The following is a 24553-nucleotide window of genomic DNA, read 5'->3' as shown; positions in this document are numbered from 1 at the left end:
ATGTCTGGCGCCTGGGTGGGAGCACTCAAGCAAGGTGGGGTTGGGAAAAGCTATGATCCTTTCTCTCTCTATTCTCTCTGTGTGGTGTCTCCTGCATGGGGCTTCAGGGTAGCCAGACTTCTTACAAGGTGGCTTAGGGCTCCAGTAGTGTGTGTCCTGGGATAGAGAGCCAAGGGGAATCAATATTGCTTCTTCTGCCCTAGCCTTAGGAGTCACCTAACATCACTTCTGTCGTACGTGGGCGAGGCAGTCACAGAGGCTGCCCAGGTTGTGGGGTAGTGGACGGAGCCTCCATCTCAGGCAGCATGGCAAGGTTTTAGAAGAGCATGTGGAATGGGAAATGTTGTCGTGGCCATTTTTGGAAAATACACTCTGCTGTACTACGTTCGTATACATGAATGCAAGCGTACAGAGACAAGGCCTGGATCTGTACCAGACCGTCAGCAAGGCTTGCCTCTGGGGCAAATGAGGTACAGATATGTTTCACCTTTCCTTCATATGTATTACTTGAATCTTTTTTTTTTTTTCGAGGAAGATTAGCCCTGAACTAACTACTGCCAATCGTCCTCTTTTTGCTGAGGTAGACTGGCCCTGAGCTAACACCCGTGCCCATCTTCCTCTACTTTAGATGTGGGACGCCTACCACAGCATGGTGTGCCAAGCGGTGCCATGTCTGCACCCGGGATCCAACCTGGCAAACCACGAGCCACCAAAAGGAAATGTGCGCACTTAACAGCTGCGCCACCGGGCTGGCCCCTTGAATCTTTTACATTGAGATGATATATACTTATTTTATTTGTTTGATGGAAAGGAAACAAAAGAGAAAAAAAAGAAGGAGAAAATAAGCCAACTTTGCTGTAAGCCTTTTATAATAAAAGGGTTTAATAGACTGGTATTTCTGGGGAATGTTGCATAATACGTCTGAATTTCATCAAAGCATTTAATTTGGTTGACTATAATATATTTTAAATACGATGCAGAAATGTGGACAGCATTATTATTACTATTATTCCAGCTTTACTGAGAGATAATTGACATATAACATTGTATAAGTTTAAGGTGTACAATGTGATGATTTGATACATGTATTGGTTGTGAAATTATTATTACAATAGGGTTAGTTAAATCTCCATCACCTCACATAATTGCCTTTGTGTGTGTGTGTGTGTGTGAACATTTAAGATATACTCTCTCAGTAATTTTCAAGTATATAATACAGTATTAACTATAGTCACCATGCTGAACATTAGATCCCCAGGACTTATTCCCATTGTGACTGGAAGTTTGTACCCTTTGACCAACCTCTCTGTATTCCCCGCTCCATAGACAGCATTATTCATTCACTTAACAAATAGTTATTGAACACCTACTGTGTATTAATTGAACAGCTATACTCAGAACATCTTGTTAATGATCTGTGTCAGCTTTGAGGGGCATCTCTCGTAGTTTCATCCATTGCCTCATCCTGTTTAGCACTTTTATCTGGAATGAGAAAAGCAGGCTTGTCAAGGAGGTGGCATCCTAGTGTAAAAAGACTTTTTTTTAAAAGATTTCATTTTTCTCAGTACATAGTTGTATATATATTTTAGTTGTGGGTCCTTCTAGTTGTGGCATGTGGGATGCCACCTCAGCCTGGCCTGATGAGCGGAGCCATGTCCACGCCGAGGATTCGGACCCGTGAAACCCTGGGCCACCGAAGTGGAGCGTGCGAACTTAACCACTTGGCCACGGGGCTGGCCCCAAGACTTCTTATATTAGATAAAAATGGTGAAGATGTTCAGCTTCACTCTTCGGTTATCTATTGCTATGTAACAAACCACGTTAAAACCTAGTGGCTTAAAACAACATTATTATTGTTATGGTTTTGGGCTGACTGAGCTCAACTGCCTTGTTCTCCCTCAGGGTCTCTCATGTGGTTGAAGACAGACAGTGGCTGGAGCCATCTCAAAGGCTCCCTCACATGTCTAGTTGTCAGCTAGGACCTCAGCTGGGAAGGTCACCTGGAACACCTACCCTTGACTTCTCCACATGACCTCAGCTTCCTTATAGCATGGCAATAGACTTCCAAGTGCAAACGTCCCAACAGGACCAGATGAAAGCCATATCACTTTTTACGACGTAGCTTCAGAAGTCACATAACCTCACTTTCACTCTAGTTACAGGCCCGCCCAGATTCAAGGGGAAGGAACAGAGATGCTCCTCTCAATGAGAGGAGTGCCAATGCCATGATAAGAGCATGAGGCATGGGAGATTTTGGTATGGCCATTTTAGAAAATACAGTCTCCTACATTTACCAAATAGCAAAGAAATTAAAACTAAGCAATGATGCTTGTATTTTTCTAATGAATGGCAATTGACTCGGTTAACGCAGAGTGGAAGCCGAGTCCTCTGTGTCAGGCTAGATGGGCTAAGCTGCGCTGCTGTGATAACCACCCCTAAATCCCAGAAGCTTAACCTAGAGTCAGTGCCGGACAGCGGCTTCTCTCCAGGGTGCTACCAGCTGGCGACTCAGCTCATGACGCACATCATATGCAGGTTAGTAGGGGAGGTTCCGCTCCACGTAGTCACTCAGGACCCCAGGCTCATGGAGGCTCTACCATTTTGTAGCTACACCACCTGGAACGCAGCTACCACATCAGGGAAAGAAAGGCCAGGGAATCATATGCAGGATTTTTGTTGCCTGAACCTGGAAGTGACACACTACGCTTCCAGTCTTATTTCATTGGCCCAAACTAGTTATACAGTCCTGCCCAACTGCAAGGAGGCTGGGAAATGTAGCAGAGTAAACAGAATTTTTGGTGAGAGATTGGTGGTCTCTGCCACCTTGCATGGCACCTACAGGGCCATACGTGATCTGTCTTCCACCTTACCTCTCAAACCTTTTCTCCAGATAGCCACATGGCTCGCCTCTTCCCTTCCTTCAAGTCATTGCTGAGAGGTCGCCTCCTCAATGAAGCGTCTCATCACCGTATTTAAAATTGCTGCCCACCCCTCTTCCTCTCCGTCACCCGTGTTGTCCCTTATTCTGCTCCTTCCTTTTTCCAAAGCACTTATTACTTCTAACATACTAAACAGTCTGTCTCTCCCTGCTGCAGTGTCAGCTCCGTGAGGGTGTTGACCTGTGTCTGCTTTGTTTAATGATGGGTCCCCAGTACCTAGGATAGTGCCTGGTACACCGAGGGCGCTTAATAAATATTTGTTCGAGGACTGAGTTTTTAAAAATACTTGCTGCTGGCAAGGCTGTGGTAAGACTAACACTTCTATCCCTCTTAGTGGGACTATAAATTGGTGCAGTAGAGTTTTAAATAAACTTTTAATTTTGGAATAGTTTTAAATTTACAGAGAAGTTGCAAAAACAGTACAGAGAGTTCCTGTATACCCCTCACGCAGTTTCCCTAAGGTTAACATCTTACATTACCATGGCACATTTGTCAAAACTAGGAAACTAATATTAACATATCCCTATTAACAAAACTCCAGACTTCATTCGATTTCACCAGTTTTCCCATTAATGTCCTTTTTTCTACCCCAGGATTCAGTCCAGGGTACCACGTTGCATTTGGCCATCCGTGTTTTTTAAATGTGCTTGTTCCTTGTGGAGAAAAGGGCCCTCTTAACGCTGCACTGGTGGAGAGGCAACTGTGAGGTCTCGCAGCCTCAGCAAGGGCAGGTTGGTGTTGATTTGCAGCAGAGTCAGGCTGAACTCCTTTCTGGACCCTGGACCACTGGCCCCCGTGTGGTGTACCCATTTCCTTTCACCTTCTGTGCCCTCTGTCTGTTAATTGGTATAGACTTTTTGGAGAACATTAGGCCATATGTAAAAAGGTCCTTTATCAGGTACATACCCTTTGAGCAGCAACTTCTCTTCTAGAAATATAATCCAGGGAAATAAACACGGGCACAAAGGTTTAGGTATAAGGATGAATCAGGAAGAAATCTTTGTAAACAAAACATGGTGCTGAGGAACTTCAACAAGTAGGGATTTTTTGAGAGATGCTGAATAGCAATCAGGATTGTAAGGAGTGAGATGACTGGATCTAGGAAAGATGCCACACTGACCCTTCTGGAGATCTCAGTGCCAGAGACTGGTGGCCCTCTCTCCAGGGTGCTACCAGCTGGTGACTCAGCTCCAACTGGCTGCCCTTCCTGGGTGCCGCCCTCAGCATTCTAATTCCCACGGCAGAGGGGAAGGGAGTCTGAGTGTCTGCTCTAGAGTCCTGAGCCCAAGGTCCTGGTCAGTGGGTGGCAGACTCCGCTAACCATTAACCCCACCAGTCACGTGGAAGGAGGGAGGATCGGTTTCCTAAAGGAAGAGACCCAGAGAAAGCAACCCCAACAGACAACCACCACAAAGGATTTGCCACATAGCATTCTTTTATATATTGAAACTTAAACCATCTAGATGGTTATTTTATAGTGCACGGATGAAGTAAATTATAGCATATCCTGTTTAACATGGGGAAATGTTTACAATATAGATGGAAAAAAATAGGTTACAAAATAAGATGCATAGTGTGATTCTAATTGCAAATATGGTTGGAAGAAAATACATCAAAATGTTACAAGTGGTTATCACTTTATGATGGTATCATGAGTTATTTTTACCTTTTTTTTGCTTTTTAAATATTTGCTAAATTTTCTGTGATGAGTATGTATTATACTCAGGAAAAAAAATTTTTTTAAGTTCATGCTCTTTGATCGCGTAATTTCTCTTCTAGCATTCTATTCTAAAGAGATCATTAGGGGCCAGCCTGGTGGTGCAGCGGTTAAGTGTGCACGTTCCGCTTCGGCAGCCCGGGGTTCACTGGTTCAGATCCCAGGTGCGGACATGGCACCACTTGGCAAGCCATGCTGTGGTAGGCATCCCACATGTAAAGTGGAGGAAGATGGGCATGGATGTTAGCTCAGGGCCAGTCTTCCTCAGCAAAAAGAGGAGGATTGGCAGTGGATGTTAGCTCAGGGCTAGTCTTCCTCAAAAAAAATAAATAAAAAAATAAATAAAGAGATCATTAGAAATGTAAATAAAGATCTTGTACACAAAGATATCCATCACAGAATTATATACCATAGTAAAAATGGAGAACTGTTCAATATTGTAGGAATGTTAAATACATTAGACATAGGGGCTATATTATAGACATCAATAATGTTTTTGAAGAAATTTTAAAGACACGGGGAAATGTTTTTCATGGCTAAATGAATAAAGTAGAATCTAAAATTGCATGTACGGTATGATCTCAGCTACTTAACTCAGTCTCTCTAGTTTAATTCAATGGTGCTAATGCATTCTTATGTCACATTCCTAGAAGTATGCCTTCGTAGTTCTGTAGTGAAGGACGACTTTTTAAAATTTCCTATCTGTTATGGACTGATATTTTTGTGAAATACAATAAAAACTAGTTACTAGAAAAATGAAATAAAAAAGACCTATAAAATATAAACTTAATTTCTTTTTAAAAGATTGGCACCTCAGCTAACACCTGTTGCCAATCTTTTTTCTTTTCCTTCCTCTTCTCCTCAAAGTCCCCCAGTATATAGTTGTATATTCTAGCTGTAGGTCCTTCTATTTGTGGCATGCGGGACACCACCTCAGCATGGCTTGATGAGCGGTCCCATGTCCGCGCCCAGGATCCGAACCCATGAAACCATGGGCCGTTGAAGTGGAGCGTGCAAACCTAACCACTCAGCCACACGGCCGGCCCCTAAACTCAATTTTTTTTATTAGATGGAGGGGTGAAACGACGAGCTGGCTGGAAGTTTCTCAACGCTGGCTCTCCGTCTCTGCAGGTATCTATCTGGTCATGGACCAGGCACAGCTTGTGGAGCCTACTCCAAGCAGCACTGCCCTAGAACAACGGACACGCCCCTCCTCCATGTTGCTCACACCTCAGTTCTCGAGCTAACGTTTGTGTTGGCTTTCCTTTTCATAAGAGTAATGTAAGCTCATTGTAATCACAGCAGAGAAAGATACTTCCCCTCATTCCTACTCTCCAAAGGTGACCACTGCCAAGTTTCTTGTGTGTGGTTCCAGACAACACATACCAGTGACAGCTCTTCACATCAGTACACTAAGATCTAGCTCATCGTTTCTATTGGCTGCATAATGTTCCATTGTGTGTCTGCACTAAGACTATTGCCGTTACATTCAGTCCTGCCACAGATACTCTAGAGCTCTTTGCCCCCCATGCAGGTATATCCATAGGACAAATTCCTTGCTGGGTATGTGCACTTACATTTAAAAAAAATAACAGCTTTATTGAAATATGATTCACATCCCACAAAAATCATCCCTTTAAAACATACGATTGAGTAGTTTTTACTACATTTACAGAGCTGTGAAGCCATCACCACTATTTAATTACAGAACATTTTCATCACCCCTAAAAGAAACCCCATACCCAGTAGCAATTACTCTCCATTCTTTCCTCTCCCTAGACCCTGGGAACCACTAATCTATGCTCTGTTCCTATGGATTTGCCCATCTGGATGTTTCATATAAAAGGAATCATACAATATATGACCTTTTGTGTCTGGCTTTCACTTAGCATAATATTTTCAGGGTTCTTCCATGTTATAGCATGTATCAGTACTTCACTCCTTTTGATGGCTGTAGAGTATTCCATTGGTTGGATATACTACCTTTTGCTTATCCATTCATCAGTTGATGGACATCTGGATTATTTCTACTTTTTGGCTATTATTTTTTTTTTCTTTCTGCTTTTTCTCCCCAAATCCCCCAGTACATAGTTGTATATTTTAGTTGTGGGTCCTTCTGTTGTGGCATGTGGGACACCGCCTCAACGTGGCCTGATGAGCGGTGCCATGTCCGCACCCAGGATCCAAACCAGCGAAACCCTGGGCTGCTGTAGCGGAGCGCGTGAACTTAACCACTCAGCCATGGGGCTGGCCCCCTTGGCTATTATTAATAATGATGCAGGCCTGTTCAGTGGTACAGCAGTTCACAAGTTCCACTTCAGTGGCCCAAGGTTCACCGGTTTGGATCCTGGGTGTGGACCTACACACTGCTTCTCAAGCCATGCTGTGGCAGGCGTCCTACATATAAAGTAGAGGAAGATGGGCACAGATGTTAGCTCAGGGCCAGTCTTCCTCAACAAAAAAAGAGGAGGATTGGTGGCGGATATTAGCTCAGGGCTAATCTTCCTCAAAAAAGAAAAAAAGATACTATGAACATTTGTGTACAGATTTTTGTGGGACATATGCTTTCAATTTTCTTGGGTTTATGCCTAGGAGTGGAATTGCTGAATCATATGGTAACTCTATGTTTAACATTTTGAGGAACCGTCAACTTTATTTCCAAAGCACCTCCACCATTTTACGACCTTCCTAGCAATATAATTGAGACTTGCACTTTCCCCACATCCTCACCAATACTTGTTATTATCTGTTTTACTTTAGCTAACCTAGTGAGGGTGAAGTGGTATCTTATTATTTTGATTTGTATTTGCTAATGACTAATGATATTGAACATCTTTGCTTGTGCTTATTAGCCATTCATGTATCTTCTTTGGAGAAATGTCTATTCAAATTCTTTGCCCATTTAATTGGGTTGTCTTTTTATTTTTGAGTCGCCAGAGTTCTTTATACATTCTAGATATAAGTCCCTTATCAGATATGATTTGCAAATATCTTCTCCCATTCTGTTTATTGTCTTTTCATTTTCTTGAAGGTGTCCTTTGAAAGCATAAGTTTTTAGCTTTGATGAAGTCCAATTTACCTATTTTTCTTCTTTCGTCACTTGTGCTTTTGGTGTCCTAAGAAACCATTGCCTAATCCAAAGTCATGAAAATTTATATCTGTTTTCTTCTAAGAGTTTTATAGTTTTAGCTCTTACATTTAGGTCTATGATCCATTTCAATTTTTGTATATGTGTGAGGTAGGGGTCCAACATCATTCTTTTGTATGTGGATATCCAGTTGTGTCAGCACCATTGGTGGACAGACTCATCTTTCCCCATTGAATTGTTCTGGCACCCTGCACTTACATTTTTAATGTTGCCAAATCGTCCTCCAAAGAGATTGCACTGGTGTGTACTCCCACCCATAGAAACTAAGTGCCTGTATCTCAGATTGAGCATCGAAGGTTGGGAAAAGACACTGAGGAACTGAAGCTCATCAGAGACCATCACTAGGGTGGAGGAGAGGGGTAGGCTGGAAAGAGTGGCCTAAGAGCCGGGGTTGAAGGAGGTGGAAATGTTTCTCCCAGAGAATAATGCAGGGGAATGTAAATTCTGGGTGGGCGGGCCTCACTTTGAAGCCCTGTTCTGTCCCTGACCAGCTGTGCAGCCCTGGGCAACTATCCAAACCTGCTTACCTCAGTTCCATCATGGGTTAAACAAAGAGGGCACTGCTTACCTTTGTAGAGTTGTTGCGAGGAGTAAATGGATGTAAATATCCTAGCCCATGACAGGCCCTCAATAAGGGTAGCTACTGTGACATTTCTAACTGTGGTGTCTGCAGCTGCGCTCATGTTACTGTGGGCGAGCCTCACAGTGGGATAGTGTTGGAGCCACTGGTGAGTGTGAGATTTTTAATGATGACTGATCATGGGTAGAAACTTGGATCCACTGGTATGTGTCAGTGTCACCCAGAGCAAGGCAGTACTTGAAGTCTTTGCTGTGACATGTTAAGAGGGGAAGAGGATGTGACTGAGATTGAATGTGACAGCAAGATAGATCCTGAGTGACAGAATGGAATGGAGTGTGGGGAGGCAGGCTGCACCAGGCAAACTTGTGGGTGCCCAACTGGGGCTGCCTGGGAGTTCAGATGTCAGGCAGGTGTCTGCTGTGCTGTCCCCTTCTCCACAGACCTCCCTCCCTGCTTCCTGAAAGCAGGAAGGGAGAGGAAGCTTTCCTCCTGGAAGGGAGATTTTGATCCGAGTATAGAACCTACAATACCTAAGGAACTGCAGCTCAGGCACCTTTGGCGTCGTGACCCAAGACTCAGGAACAGAACCCTGCTGGGAATGTGTGCAAAACGGGTGGAGTAGAACTCGGACTGGTGTCTCCTCCTCTTGGCTTTAGTCTTCAGAGTGGCCGATAAAGAACAGAATCGAAACCTAAGCATTCCTTCCTCCTCTCTGTGCCCTGGGGGAGGGAAGAGAGGAATAAATGCCACATCTCATTAAGCTTTTACGAGCTTTGGCTGGCAGACTGGGCCCACGCTGGAGGCAGGCAGGGGGCCGGGGAGGTTGCAGGAAGGACTCCCCAGATCTCTCGGGGAAGATCCGTCCCAGAACTGGGAGGCCTGCTCTGCAGGAAACGAAATAAGAGGTTAACAACAGATGTGGGGGGAACAGCTGCTTTTATTAAAATGACATCAGAAGGACAACAGGGACGGGAAGTTGGGTAGATGTGGGGATGAGAGAGAGCAGGGGCAGAGACAAGAGTGCAGATCTATCGAAATTGCCTGGAAGAGTCAGCTCTAAGGTGCGAGAGTCCTGAGGGTGAAGGAGAAAAGGGCAAGACTGCTCTTTGTACCGCATGAAGCCAAAATAATGAGCTCTTAAACATGAGTGCAATCTTATTGCCCCAACCCAAGGTGACTTTATATACAAGGTATAAAAGATCGGCGTGAATATTAGTTTGAATAGGGGAAATGAGAACTCTTTCTCTGAGCTCAAAAAGAAGAAAGACTTAACCATGATTAAGGCTGCACAGTGATCCAGAGTGTAGGGGTGGGAGAGAGAATAAATACCCTAGTGACCCACATATAAAACAGACCATAGACATGGGAGTGAGGTTTGAGGTTAATGGAGGGTCATCTTGCCTATGCCGCCACGGAGGACAACAGCGCCACAATGCCACGTGGGCATTAACAAGCACCGTCTGCCCCGGGGGGAGGCATCGCAGCAGCAGAGCGGCCTGGGGCTCAAAGGGCAGGAACACGCGCTGCTGAGGAGTGGAGTAGGGATAGGGAGCCTGGCCCTGGCTTTGGGGTCTGCAGAGAGAAGGAAGGTGGAGAGAAATCAGGCCGCCAGGGCAGGGCTTGTAATACTGGGCTGACTGTGGGAAAGCAGCGGCAGACACAAGAGCAATAGCCTTCCCAGGCCAAGGGCAGGCCTAGGTTCATACCCTACCATCTGGCTGGAAAACCATCGGGTTCTGGGACTTAAAGGCCACAGAGCCATACCCCGAGGCAAGGCTCACTTCAGCCAGTCAGAGACCCTGCCTGTGGCCAGGTAGACAGGCTCCCCCGAGCCGGGGAGGGGGTGAGACTCCCCAAGCCTTGCCCAATCCTGAGCTCTGGGTGTCTGCAGGGAAGCGTGGCAGTGAGTTAGTGTTAAGACAAGCATCCAGCGAGGTCAGAAGGGCTTGCATGGCACCCACTGCCGCTGTCACTTCTGCAAGAACTTCTTATTGAGGAGGAAGATGAGAAGGTTGACATTGACCTTGGCCTTGTTGAAGAGCTTCATGACAGCCACACCTTCGTACTGGAGCTGCAGGAGGTCCTAGGAGGAGGGAAGGGGCAGGGAGGGGAGTCTGAGGGTTCCTCACTGTGGTCCAGCCAGGCGACAGCACACTAACATCTTGGAGCCTTTCACAATCATCCTTGGCACTGGCCACTGAAGTGGGGCATCGAAACCCCACTTTACAGATGAGGAAACCAAGGCCAAGAGAGAGGTACAGTGACTTGACCAGACGTCAATTCAAGCAGAGCCAGGGCTTGAAATCAGTTCTCTCATTCAAAAGGCAAAATAGCAGAGCAAAAAGATTTAGATTTAAAATGACTGCTTCCCTGAACACTGTCCTATGACTTAGGCCAGCTTCTTAACCTGTCAGCCTCAGAGCCTGCAAAATAGGGATAATGCCTCAGAGTGGTGGAGAGGATTAAATGACGCAACGTGTAAAGTCCCTGACATGCGATAGGGCTTCAAATATTAATCCTGCTCCCGACATCACCAGCCCACTCCACTCTCCCGATGCTTGGCAGTGGGGTCTGTGTCAGGGCACAGGGAGAGACGGGCTGAGCCTGCACAGACCCTCACCCTTCTCTTCAGGAACAGACCATAGTGACTGGGTGGGGAACAGAGCTGATGTCATCAGAGGCCTAGGGAAGCGAGGTCAGCCTACTGTCTCTAGGCTAGCACCTAAAGCCCAGCGGGCATCTGAGGGCTCCTGGGAGTGTCCCCTCACCTGATAGTGAAGTTGAAATCGCTCCATGTCCACACCCAGGAACTTGGCATTTACTTCGAACTTTCCCGCCTCATCTCCAGGGGTGATGTCAAAGATCACGTTTCTGAAGCTATCAGGAACAGGATTCAAAATGGGGACCCACTGCCTCTTTCAGGGCCCCAGCCTCACTCTTCCATCCACTGCTCTCGTCCTAGGCAGCGGTGTGTATCACCCAGAGCCCAGACTTACCCTCCATCGCTCCCGGGGGGCACAGCCCTTCATCTTCTCCCAATTTTATATCTGCTGACCACCCACATGTCTGTTATCTGCCCGGTCCTAATCAGCTGTTCTCTTCTCCAGGAAGCTTTCCAGCCTCCTCTGCCTTGGGGTGTGAACTGTGCCAGACCATGCCCATGGCCCTAAACTTTCTGACCACCGGTGTCCTATCCGCCCATCATTCTAACAGCTCCTTCAAGGCAGGCACCGTGCTTCTCCTTCCCTCCCACCGGGTGCAGAGCCCCAGGTTAGCGCACAGGAAGGGTCTGACACTGCCCTCCAGAGACACATACTGAGAGGTGGGAAGATCTTCAATTTCCACCAAGACGCCCTTCTCCAGGAGCTGGGCAGCAGTGTAATGAAGAGATGGCTGCTTCTTCCCTTTCCCAGAACTCCTAATTGAAAAAAGGCCCCAGAGAGTTCATCCACCAAACTCGGTAACACCAAAGACACTAGCTCTCTCTGGGGGCGGCAGGAAGGAAGGCAGATGCCGAGGAAGACTTCTCACTGGTAGACGACGAAGGAGGGGGCTGCACTTGAGCCTATGACTCGGTAAGTGAGACCCAAAGACCAGAGTCAGGAAGGCACCACGCTGTGCTGGGGTGAGATGCCCCTTTCAAAGCTGGTAGGGAGCGGGGCAAAGGTCGACATGGGCAGGGGCGAGAGGTCACAGCCACCTCCCAAGTGCAGGAAGGCAGCACCTACTTGGAGCTGGGGGCCAGATGGCCCAGGCAGGCCCGGATATACTGGCTGTAGTAGTCGCCCTGCTCCTCATAGAAGGTGGTCTTAGCGCTCAGGCCCTGGAAGGTAGTCTGAAGCTTCACCAGCTCTGCCTTCCGCCGCTGCCGGTGCCTGTGCTGGTTGCGGATGTCCTGGGGTTGGGGGAACCAAGGGAGGGGTGAGTTGGCCCTTCCTGGCAGGAGAGCCTCAGGGCCTGACTCAGGCCCGAGAACAACCCACTGTGAGGATCTTCGGGAAAAGCAGGAAGAGGAATATTTCAAGGCTGTTTTTCCTGGGAGGAGGACAGTCTGACGGGCTCCATCCCAAGCCCTCAAAGGATGTCTTCAGGACCTCTCCCCTGCTGAGGAGTGACTGTTTCAAAGCTCCTGGACTTTTAGTAAAGAGAGGTGCAAGAACACCCCCTTCCCTGACTAATTTGAAGATCTTTCCTTCAAAAAGGACCCTTTGGAGGTCCTGTGGCCTTCCTCTGGCTGGTGACAATTCTGGGTGGGCACTTACAAGGGAGAGGCCTGCCCTTGAGGGGCCAATGCTAGGCACGTGCACACACACACACCCCGACACAGATCCCAGGTCGTCACCTTGGCCAGTTCATCCACCAGCCCCTGGTAGCCGTCACCGGCACTGACCAACCCCAGGCTCTCGAGTCGGCGCAGGTTCCGCAGGACCCGCCGCTGCTTCTCCGCCAGCGGCAGGAGGGAGTGAGCTGTCAGTGAGCGGTGTCGTCGCAGGGGCTCTGGGGTCTGGGCCTCACAGGCCTGGCGTCGGCACATCAGCCGCTTGTGGGCCGCTTCCTGGGGGACAGAGATGCTGGAGGGATCTACCCAGGCTCTACCATTCTGCCCCCAAGTCAGGGGAGGCCCCACGGGCACCAGCAACAAAGGGAAATGTGGGCACTTTGGGTCTCATCAGGAGAGCCCAGCTTCTGAGGGGCAGGGACGGGGACTGGGGTTGGGTGGCTTGTGAAGAACATCAAAGTGGGACATCTTGGACATGGAAGGACCTCAGCGATTGCCACAGGGGGAGGACTGGCCCAAGGGAGACCCAAACAGAAGCTACAGCATAAAGAATTCCAGATAGACAGTGGCTGTGACTTCCCAACCATGGAGCTTTGTGATGGCTCCAGGGTATTTGGGGGCATTTCCCTCCATCTTCCCTGTGTTTGGAGACATGCCTCTGCTGGTTGTCCCTACCTTTTCTCTGGGAAGCCCCTGGCTGTCTTCACTTCAGCTGGCCCAACTTGCCCCTGGCCCCCACGCACTCACCACCCTCTCCTGCCTCCAGGCCTTCAGGGGGCCCACTCCCTCTGCTGAGTCCCCCCTTCGGTGCTCTTCAGGGTAGCTGCCCAAACTGCCTCTCGGCAGCCCCTCCCGGACACCCGGCACTGACATCAGAGCCTGGCGTCCCTGCAGAGCTCACTCAGGTTCAGTGGGCAGTGGGGAGTGGGGACGGCGAAGCGCAGCCCCGGGATCTGCAGGCTAGGGCCGCTCTCCTCAGCCTGTGGGTCTCTGGGGGTCAAGGGCAAAGGCCTTGGCCCTCCAGAGCTCTCATCACTGGTGAGCACAGGTGGGAGACTGTCGGGGGGTTCCAGGGGAAGGACTCAGCAATGCTGGTGGGGTGAGGGAGGGATGGACAAGACAGTACCCGTGGGCTGGCCTGGCCACTCACCTGCTCTCTGGATGCCGAGAGGGACAGGATCTCCTTGAGGGAGTCCCCAGGGTGGAACTGCATGATGTCAGCCAGCATCTGCTTGGTGCTGCAGGAGGAGGGGAGTGATGGGGAACAGGGGAAGGGTCTGGACATGGGGTTGGCCAGAGTGCTGAGGGTAAGTGGACCCTGCCCCACATCATGGCCGCCAGGGATGCTTGGGAAGGGAGAGCGAGCAAGGAACAGGGAGGTGTTGTGAGGAGAATGCAACCCAGGAGGGATACCCAGAGGTGGGTTGATGGGCCTGATGATACAGAACTACCATAGTTCTGAACGCACTGTGCTCTCTTGCACCTCTGTGTCCTCTGCCTACAGTGCCTTCCCATAAACTGTCTTCCTTTGAGTCCTTGGGCTGAACTATGCACTTCGTCCTCTGTGAGACCTTTCCCTCTCCAGGTGTCCCTTCTCCTGAGCTCTCAATGCACCTGACCCCCACCTCCCTCTTGCTGGCTCTCTGGCTATGTGTCCACTCCTAGCCCCACCCTGCTATAAAACCTTCGATTGCAGGACCAAGCTGAATACCCAGCTCACTTGTTTATTGGGGTGAATGGATGAACGGAGGGGGTTGACTTGTTGGGAGGGACACTGAGGTGATGGCTTGAGTCCTCCTCTGCCCAGATGCCCAGCCCAGCCCTCGGGGGGGGGTCCTCCTTAACTTTTGCAGAACTGGGGGAGCAGAGTTCACACCCATCTCCTGACCATCACTCTACAAGGACAAGGACTTAGAGCCGGAGCTCACCACCAGCCCGCTGTGAGACTTTGGGCAGGTCATTCAACCTGTTTCTCTCCTCAACTGGAAAGCAGGGAAACCATCATCTACCTCGTAGTTTGCTGCTAAGATTAAATGATAACGTATACAGGCATTTGGTAAACAGCACAGCAATATGCAAACACCTGTTCTTGCCAGTATCCTAACTGCTCCTTGGCCTTCAGCTACAACACAGCAAACAGCTGAGGTTGCCAGAAGGAAAACAGCTGGGACTGCAGCACGGGGAACGCCAGTTAGGCTTCAGGGAGAACTTTCGGAAGGATAAGAGACCCAGGGAGAAGGTGGAATGGCCACTTCAGAGAGGGCCACTTTCCCGGCCTGAGGGAGCGGCTCAAGGCAGCAGGCTGAGCGGCTCCCGCCCACCTCAGAAGCAGGCTCCGGGCACTGGCGTCATCAGCGTCTGTCTCCAGCCCTTCAAACTTGTTGGTGAGTGTCAGGGACACTTCTAGCTTGCTCAGATCCGTGTTGCCATCTGCAGCTATGTTTTCCCCTGAGGTCAGGTGAGGAAGGAGAGAGACAAACATACACATACGCTCAGATGGGGTCACGGCAAATGCGCTGCTCCATGCGCCCTTCTTCCTGGAAGCCTTCCCACACTGCCCTGTGGCACCACCCTGTGCCAACCCTGAGCACTGATGGAAGGGCTGTTACCCACAGAGCGTACCCTTGCGTTACTGGGGATGTGCCTCCGTGACACCCTCAGCCGAGGTGCCCTGGGGGTGGGGACTGTGCCTCCCTGAGCCTGGAGCCCCTGGCTCTCAGCTGTCTGTCACCACCTTCATCCTGCCCTTCCACCCCAATAAGCCAGCTGCCTCCCATTCCACAGCTCCTGAAATCCCTCCTCACCAGAGAAACCTTGTGAGACCCCAAACAGGCCCTAGTCCCTCCACAGCTATCTCACGTGACTTAACTGGCCGTTTATATGACGGTACTGGGTCTCTCCGCTATCAGCCCACTCTCCACATCGGTCTGTGTCCATGTGTCCATTTCAGAACCACAGGGAGGGAGGGTGTGTAACTAGCTGCCTGGCACACATCCCACACTGAACAAAACCTCAAGAGAGGGCATGCTCACGTGCCCTGCTCACCTGCTTGTCTGTCCCTCCCGGCAGGCTCCCCCCATAGCCCCAGCTGTGAAGGATGGCACGCACCGATGAGGTCACGGACAGTGGGCAGCTCTCCAAGGTCCTCCAGGAGCTCATGCAGGGGGTCACGGTGGTCAGGGGCAATCCAGTCCTGGTGCTCCAGCAACAGCTGCAGGACGGAGGGAGAAAAAGAGATGTAAGGTCTGGCCCTGGCCTTTCTTTGAGGGCCAGCCCACCACCCCATGGTAGACTTCCAAAGCCCTGCCCGCCTACCCAGTGCCCCCGTGGTTGTGGCCCCTCACCCTGTGCGTGTTGATCAGCTCCCCCACAGTGATGTACACCATGGGCTTGGCCACAGCCACCATGTCTGAGTACTCGTCCACCGAGAAACGCTCCTCTGGCTCCGGCACCTGGCAGGCTCGGCAGATGAACCTCCTGTCTCCAGAGGGAGGGCATGTGGGTTGTGGGGCGGGCCAGCACCCCTACACGTGTGCTGTTCCCCTCAGCCCAAGCCGACTCTGAGTCTCTGGTCTCGGCTCTGGCCCCTGTGCCCTGCCCTACCCCTCTCCCAGTGTCCGCTCAAGCCAACTTCCTTCACTAGTCCTTCTTTCTCTCCCCTGGGGAGCCCCTGCCACAGTCTAGCCTCTGGCTTGCTAACTATGCTCGTCACCTCTATGCTTCTCTTCCTCACGGATTCCAGAGAAGGGAAGTGGGACGTGAAGGAGGATGGGAAGAGAAAAGGGAGACGGGGAGGAATAGGATGCCAGGACCCAAGACCTGAACTTGAGGTGTGTCTCCTCCAGATAGTCATTCAAGACCCGCAGGTGCTGGCTCTCCCCAGAGAAGGCCTTGCCAGCCGCAGCATGCTGCAAGAGCTGAGCCACAGCCCCCAGGGCGTGGCGCTGGGGGGGAGCCAGGGCGCCGCCTGCTGCCATGGCCACAATGTCGAAGGCGTCGGGGGCGACTACAGCTGGGTTCAGGAAGCGGTAGTACAGGAGGTTCCCTACCACCTGAGGGCAGAGGAGACTATCTCAGAAGCAGCCTGGGGTCCACCTTGACAGCCCCAGCCCCTCTCCCAGCTCACTTGGCTGGAAGGGACCACCTGGGCCAACCCCATCATTTTACAGAAAACAGACCCAGAGCTGGCAGGCAACTTGCTCAAGGTCATACAGCAAACTGGAGCAAGAGCTAGGACTAGAACCCAGAACTCCCGACAAGTCCAGAGTTGTCCACTCTGTTAGCTCATGTCCCAGGTGCCTTTCCGTCTGCTAACTGAAGCCCTGCTGGTGAGCCAGGGTCTATTTACGGGGTGGAGAATAATATCCTTGGTTTTTACAGCATAGGGCCTTCTGTCCTTTGGTCCTAGTCTGGGGGTTCACAGGCACCGCAGGGTGAGCTCAGGAGGTTGAGGAGGGAAGACAACACTTGCCTTATAGACCTCATTCTCCGTGGCATCGGGGAATTTCTCTGCCAGAGTTGTCTTCAGGACCTTTGCCACATATCGCATCCCATAGCTGGGGACAAAGCAATAGGTGCACTCTGGTTCTGCCCACCTCCACCGGAGTCCAGGGCCTGAGTGCACTCCCATCTCTCCCCACCGGGCTCAGCCGCACCAGAGTTGAGCTCAAGCACCGGCCCTCCACTGTCCACAGCCAGCTCCCTGCTGCCTTCCTCCAGACAGCTCTGGGCCTTGTCCCTCCCTCCTGCCCTCGAGTCACTACCCAGGACCAGGGCCCTGTCATCCACTGAGCTTGCACAGTCTCCAACCTGGCCTGAGAGTCTCTTCTTTGGCTCCCTCTACTCTTCCCTGGGGGACACCCCAGATCCCAGTATGCATCCCACCTTCCCCAACAGAGGCACCTTTAGCCTGTACCTTGGGTGTCTGACACTCACAGCTAGAACCCTGTCCCAGGACAGCCCAGGAGGCTCTGAGGTGGCCAACCTTGTCTGTCATCTCGGAACACCCGTGCAGGGCCTGGTTGAGGCTAGAGGCAGGGCCCGAGGAGAACAGTGACCAGGAGAAGAAGCTCCAGTCCTGACTCTACCACTAACCAGAGAGGACGGCTGAGGCTATTTCCTTCCGCTTATAAGTTCGTTCCCTGGTCTGGAAAGCGGGAATGATCATCCTTGTCCTCTCTATCTCATAGGCTTTTTGTGAGGATCAAGTGAAAATATGTCTGTGAGAGTAATGTAGAACAGTAGAGCGCTATTCAAATGAGCTAGCCTTCATTACTATTATCATTTTTATTATTCTTATTATGGATGTGCCACCTACAAATTTAATTACATTTGTTTAAAAGATATTTCCACCTCCTAGGGTACCACAGACAGAAGTTTACAGCTCATTGCATACTTTCTTTATCAGTCCTAGAACGATCTTTGCTGAGCCCTAATTGTACACCCTTAATCCCGTTCCCCAGGTTTGGGGAGCAGGGGCATGAGCTCTGTGGGGTCCCCTCTGCAGCGCCCCCACCTTGCCCCGTGCAGCATTGAGACCAGGAAGGCTGGCTGGCTGAGTGATGATCTAGATGAGACCTGCCTTGTCAGCGTTTTCCATCATTTGCTTTTTAAAAAACACTTATTGACCAAATTTTAAGAAAGGAGGGAACTATAAAGTGCTTTACTGGTTTGAAGTATTTCTTATTTTTGACTTTGTGGACTGAGAGATCTACTTTTTCCCCATTTGCTCTCAGACAATAATATGTCGCCATATTCACTTGAAGTTTCCTTCTCCGGCTCCAGTGATGTCCTGACAGGCCGCACGCAGACCCGTGTGCTGTATTCCAGCTCAGGTCTCTAGCAGGGGCTTCGAGCACTCTCCACCCATCTCCCGGAAGCCCTGGAGCACCCCCAGCCCTGCTTCCCTCCCTGCCTTCCTCCTTTCAGGACTGCTCTGCTCCCACAGTGGCCTGGCCCTCCTGAGATCCCGTGCCCAGGCTGGGGTGGGGTTGCACATACGGAATCTGGTCCACGGATGAGATGATGGCCACAAGGAACTTATCGGTCATGGTGAGGAGGTTGCGGAGGGAGATGTCCAGTCGCCTCTGGACCTCAGGGTGGCTCAAGGCCTGCTCTGGGGTGACATCATAGGGGAGGTGGCTGTGGGCAGAGAGAGACAAGGTGTCGGCCAGAGTCCCCTCCCATGGCCTCCCCTCCCCGCACCCTACCCCTTAAAGCTTCAACAAACAACAGGATTTCATACACACATGCTAAGGGCAGCCCAGCACGCTGAAGGGGATCAGGCCAGAAGAGGAGAAAGGACTCAAAAAGGACTGGAGCAATGTGGGTGGAAGAAGAAGAGAAAAGAGTTGGAGCACCCACAGGATGGAGGAAGAGAGTAGGAGGGAATGGGAAATCCAGAGTCTGTGGAAAGATCCTAAGGAGAACCGGAGGAGACCAGGGCCTCTCTGCATCTAGTCTTTGGAAACTGGGGCAACAGGGAAGACTGGGCCAGGGCCTTGCAGTCCCCCTACTGACAAGCCTGCGTGCCACCCAGAGAAGCCACCAGCACTGTTTGCTCTCCTCAGCAGCTCCATTTCCCTAGTACCTATGCACCTGAGTAATGCCTCAATCTGTAAGGCAGCCCTATTTCTCCTACCATCTCACTTGCTTATTCGTCTGTAAATCTGAATATTCATCTATACCCCCATCAATGAGGAGTCCATATCCCAACTCCCAACAAATTTGACATATCGTTTGCAAGAGCTGATATAGCAATTAAACACATTTGCATATTCATCTGTGCTCATTCTGTGTAAGCACACCAGGTCCAGTGTCATTTACATCAGTTCCATGTTAATTACCAGAGGAGGTCTAAAAGGCTACCTTACTTCATCCTACAGGGTTGGTGTCACATTTGCATAAATCAGCATGCTCATTTATATGCCACCTTCAAAGCACACCGAAGCTCCCCCAGTGAGGCCCAAGACCAAGTGGATCAAAGAGAGCTCTCCCTCCACCTGTCTGCTCACCTGCGCTGCCCTGTCTGGGCCTCGGTCTGGTTGATCCAGCTCTTGTAGATGTGGACAGGGTCTGTGTGGACACTGAGCGTCTTGTCCTCCAGCACATCCTGGATAACCTTGCCCAGGATCTCCTGCAGGGCACTCTGTCCCCGCCCGTTGCGGTAGAATCTCACCACCAGCCTCACCACTGTTGGATTGCCTGTCACCATGTCCTGCGGCTGCTCCACCTTTGACCTGTGTTGAAGAGGTCATTGAAGCTGTGTAGGACAAATAGCTGCTTTTCCTTTTTGAGATTTTGGCTCTTCAAAGCCTGCTCTGGTGTCCCTCCTCTTAAGAAGCGTCCTGATATCTCTGTCTTATCCTCTGTGCCAACATGTCAGCTGATGTCCTCCTACTGTGCTGTCCTAGGAAATGTCTTACTTTTAGTTGCCACACATGAGGCAGAGAAAAGAGGTTTTCTAATTCCATTTCTACCCACAAACCTCAGTAAATGGTCACCTTGTGAAGGAGCCAACAGTGGCAACTCTTAACCCTTTCTCTTCCCATTCCTTTTCATCTGAAAAACCTACTTGATTTCCTCCTGGAGCGCTGTCTTGAACAGCTGGAGCAGGAGATATGCCTCGCGGCGGTTGGAGGCATAATTGTACAGACTGAAAATCACTGACTCCATGAACTTGGTGGTTTTGTTCTGTGGCATCTGAAAGATCAGCTTGGCCAGGTAGATGGGTTGAGTCTGCAAGCAATGGGGAGACAGGAGTGGCTGATAATGCACCTCGAGGACTAGTGATCGGATAAAGACAGGCTTTCCTGATGGGAACTTGGAATGGAGAAAGCACTGCCACACTTTCCTGGGGGTACTAGAAACATGCCAGACACACAGGAGGCAGTCTCTTTCTCTGGGGTCAAGGCATTAGGATTGTGGGAAAGGACACCTTACATGGAAGCAAAGGCACAGACGTGAAGGCCTCAAGGTCTCAGACCCCCAGGGGATGGTGGAGTCCTCTCCCTCCCGAGTCCTCTGCTCACCTGGAGCAGGTAGAAGAGGTGCTGGTAAGCTTCTAGTTTCTGCCGTTTCTCTTTGCTCAGCGACTTTAATCCCTTCTGCTTGTCCAGAACCATCATATCTGACAGCTGTTCCTTATTCTTCTTGGTCAGCTTCTTGCAGTGGGAGACCACCTCCTGCAGGGGCAGGGGAGCAGGTGATAAACCAGCCCAGGCCAGCACACAGCACAGAATACGTGGTCTAGAATCAGCGCCTTGAAGAGCCAGGGCTTTCTGTCGTTCAGGGTATTCAAGGCAGAGCCAAGGGAGAGAAAGGGTCTAGGGTGAGAAAGGGCCCCTCCTACCGCGCTGAGACTCCATCTGGCACCTCTGCTCTCACAGGGTGAGTCCCTAGAGAGAACTGGGCTGCCAGGCTGAGGCACTGTGTCTCGGTTTTAATTAGACTGTGGTACAAATTTGAGGTGCAGATATCACCATATCACTTCTTCCCCGTCACTGCATATTTGTATGGTCATTTACAGTTTAAGGAGTTTTCATATCTGTCTCTACATTTGGCCTGGTGAGGTGGGCACTCTCATTATTCCCACTTTACTAACGAGGAATCAAGCTTAGAGGTTAAATGAGCAGCCTACAGTCCCATCTCAGCAGAGCCGGGCATCCCAATTCCATGTCCAGTGCTCTTTCCACTAGATCACGTGCCCCCAACAAACTACTAGGGCAGAGGACCACTGAAACAAGGACCTGAGCCAGGCGATAAAAGCCAGACATTTAAAAAATATTTGATTAGCAACCAGAGAATGACTAGCATCACCTCTCCAGAAGCAGCTGGATCTGGGGGAGGGGATGGGCCAGCGGGCCCCTCACCTGCAGGGTGATCCGGTTCTTCACCAGCAGGCCGATCTTGATGTCCATGAGGTTGAGGTCCTGCTCCAGCTGCTGATTGGACCGGATCTTCCTGACCACCTCTTCCTGGAGCTTCAGCAGGTCTGCCTCCGCCAAGAAGTCCTGCTGGCTTTGATTCAAGAGGTGGGCAAATCTGCGTACCACACTGAGAGGGGGATGGCGCGCGTGGACTGGCAGGAAGGGAAGAGGCGTCGGGATTAGACATGCCCTCACCAGAGGCTTCCTCGCCAGCCCCCTATCCCGGTTACCTCACCCTCAGTCCCCATCCTGCTTGGGCCAGCAGGCCCCCAACCCCAGCTCCCTTTCTAACTGGTTCTGCCTGCAGTTGGAGGGCAGTGGCAGCCTCCCAGCCAGTCCTGGCCCTGGGCTCCTTGTCTTATATGCAGGTATGACGTAAGAGATGTCCTTCCCCTGCCTCTGGACTCACCCCCAACCTGGGCCTATCCCAGGGACCTCCCACAACAAAGTCGGAGCCCTCACTCCCTCTGACCAAGGCCCCCCATTCCAATTTACTCCTCACTCCTGCTCGGCCACCTTACTCTCCTCCTTTATCCCAAGTTCACTTCCATCCATAGCTCCACTCAGCCCCGCCTGCCCCTCACACGACCCTCCTCTGTCAGGAGGGTCTGCACAGCGGGGAGCATGGATAGTGGGACTGTTCAGTGGATTTTATAATATAGGGAGGTCAGAGCTAGGTGGCAATTGTCCTTGAATCTCTTCTGGAATGGGTGTTTGGGCAAAGAGGAGCGTCTGAGCTAAGCTACAGGGCATAACAACAAACTAAGACATATAAAGTTCACTCTGGGACAGAAAGTGTTCTAAGTGCTTTATACACTTAGAACAACCCTGTGAGGTCAGGATACTGTAACTTACTGATGAGATCACTGAGGCACAGAGCAGGTAAGCAACTTGCCCTAGGTTACACAGCTAGTAATAAATGAAGGAGTCAGATGTGAAGATGAATAAAACTAGGCCCTGTCCTTAAAGGCAGTCCAGGAAGGGGACTAAACCAATAAACCACAGTTCACTACAGTGTGGTTAGTGCTTGGAGCAGGGGGACCTTTGGGAAAACAAAAGTGGGCCACCTAAGCCCCATTGGGGAGTGAAGAAAGGCTTCCCGGAGGAGGTGAGGCCCAACCTGCTGTCTATGTAAAGGAGGTGAGAGTGTGCGAACGCAGCTGTTTGCGGGAGTGTTGGAAGTCACTCATGTCTGGAGCACAGTGCAGAAGGCACAGGTGGCGAGGGACCGGGCTGGGGGGCAGTGAGGCCAGAAGTGCAGGGAGAGGCTGGATCACAGAGAGCCTTGGAAGTTGGCGTTAGGAGACGGGACTCATCCCCAGGGCAATGGGGAGTCCCTGACAGGGTTTAAGCAGGAGAGTGACAAGAGCCAAGGGACAGGTTTAATGGGTGAATCTGGCTACTGCACGGAGGGTAGGTCTTCGAGGAGTGAAGAATGGCGGGATCAAAGACAACTGATGGCCTCTTAGATTCGATGAAATACAGCGATAAAGCACATTAATTCATTTAATCCTGAAAACAAGCCTACAAGAGAGGCACTCTCATTATCTCCATTTTATAAGTGAGAAACTGAGGCAGTAAGGAAGTTAAGGAACTCGCCTAGAACCACACAGCTAACACGTGGCAGTGCCCTGAGTGCAGCCTGGGTTAGTGAAATTGGGAGACAGACGTGGGAAAAATAACTTCTTACAGAAAAACTATAAACGAAAGAGAAGGAAAAGCAGATAAAGGATGGCCAGGGCAGCGGCATTAGCACAACAGTAAGAAAAAAAATAGGAGGGGCCAGGCTGGGGAGGGGTGAGGATGAAAAGCAGCTGGCTCCTGGAAGTGATGGGCCAAGTGTCCGTGGCCGGAGAGGGGCAGACGGGGCCCCTGCAGGCAGGACAGAGTGGGAAGAGGGACCGAGGAGGCGGAGGAGATGACTCCTGAACAGTGTGTCCAACCTGAAGCCCAGGAGTGTGGCCTCAGGCCCAGAAAGGAAAGGGGCCTCCTCTTCAGGAAGCCAAGGGCTGGAGGGGAACTGGAGATGGATCCCAAGTCCATTTCATAAAAAGGAGGGGGACCTCCATGGCTGGGCTTCTGGACTTTAAGGACAGGAGCCAAGAGCAGCCTAGAAGGACCTCTTTACGGCTTTAAATGCACTCCCAACCACGGGAAGTACGGGGCAGGACGGGGCTCCCGCAAGGGCTTCTCCGCAAGCTCCCCAGCACCGCAGAAAGAATGCCACACACCTCACCTGGCTGCGTGTGTGCTGGGCCACAGAGGGTGGGAGGTGAAAGAGGCACGGACCAGGGAAGAGGGGAAAGTGGGAGAAGCCTGGGCCTCTAGGGAGAGGAGAAAGATCTTTCTCTTTTTTTTTGGCTTTGGTGGTAGCAACACGAAGATAATCTAAGCCTGGTACAGACATAACCTGGTGAGAGAGGCTTTCCCTGTGATGAGGCTGCTATTGGGGTGGGCAGGGGGGCCTTTGTTACAATCCCTGTTCGACATTCCTGTGCAGACAACCTGTACCTTTCTCCTTATCTGCTGGGCAGCTCCAGGAGGGATATCTAGACCACTCTGATTCTGGCGGAATTCCTATCTCTTGCATCAAACTGGGGAATCCCCAAAGGCAGGAACACATCTCACTCTTCCACCTGCCCTGGGTCCTAAGAAATGTTCAAGGTTGGGGACATCCGCTGTTGATGAGAGAAAAGGACCCAAGAAGGCCAGACAACTTCTCTGAGGCCCCAATTTGTAAGCTGTGGAATGGTGTGACTTTCTGCCTTGCTGACTGTTGAAAGCCAGGAGGCTCACGCAGACAGACACTCGCACAGACAGAGGAGGGAAACCAGGCAGTTTACTTACAACGCAGAGGGGACAGCAGGCAGCTCACCTAACATCCTGTAGTCATCCTGGGCTTTCCTGGCTCGGAAGAATGCCTGGATCTTCACAACAGAGTTAACCTGCCAGGAGCACAGGTG

General features: G+C 50.8%; 1 protein-coding gene across 2 annotated transcripts in view; it reads right to left on the bottom strand.

Moving 5' to 3' along the window:
- Nucleotides 1–9303: 9303 nt before the first annotated feature.
- Nucleotides 9304–24553, bottom strand: part of IQGAP3 (IQ motif containing GTPase activating protein 3) — a 39663-nt gene continuing 24413 nt past the window's right edge. For both annotated transcript variants that reach the window (XM_070608596.1, XM_070608595.1), the window contains exons 22-38: nucleotides 24466–24535; nucleotides 21534–21742; nucleotides 20694–20846; nucleotides 20237–20400; nucleotides 19677–19901; nucleotides 18664–18804; nucleotides 17135–17219; nucleotides 16483–16715; nucleotides 16008–16140; nucleotides 15772–15874; nucleotides 14985–15111; nucleotides 13814–13901; nucleotides 12727–12939; nucleotides 12113–12279; nucleotides 11701–11802; nucleotides 11153–11261; nucleotides 9304–10467 (exon numbers count right to left, since the gene is read on the bottom strand). In XM_070608596.1, coding sequence (XP_070464697.1) covers nucleotides 10354–10467; nucleotides 11153–11261; nucleotides 11701–11802; nucleotides 12113–12279; nucleotides 12727–12939; nucleotides 13814–13901; nucleotides 14985–15111; nucleotides 15772–15874; nucleotides 16008–16140; nucleotides 16483–16715; nucleotides 17135–17219; nucleotides 18664–18804; nucleotides 19677–19901; nucleotides 20237–20400; nucleotides 20694–20846; nucleotides 21534–21742; nucleotides 24466–24535 — 2436 coding nt within the window. In that variant the 3' untranslated portion in view covers nucleotides 9304–10353. The remainder of the gene's footprint in view (nucleotides 10468–11152; nucleotides 11262–11700; nucleotides 11803–12112; nucleotides 12280–12726; nucleotides 12940–13813; nucleotides 13902–14984; nucleotides 15112–15771; nucleotides 15875–16007; nucleotides 16141–16482; nucleotides 16716–17134; nucleotides 17220–18663; nucleotides 18805–19676; nucleotides 19902–20236; nucleotides 20401–20693; nucleotides 20847–21533; nucleotides 21743–24465; nucleotides 24536–24553) is intronic.

Source organism: Equus przewalskii, unplaced genomic scaffold (assembly GCF_037783145.1).
Source record: "Equus przewalskii isolate Varuska unplaced genomic scaffold, EquPr2 ChrUn-9, whole genome shotgun sequence".
In the NCBI taxonomy this organism is placed as follows: Eukaryota; Metazoa; Chordata; class Mammalia; order Perissodactyla; family Equidae; genus Equus; species Equus przewalskii.
This window is presented reverse-complemented; position numbering and strand designations above follow the sequence as displayed.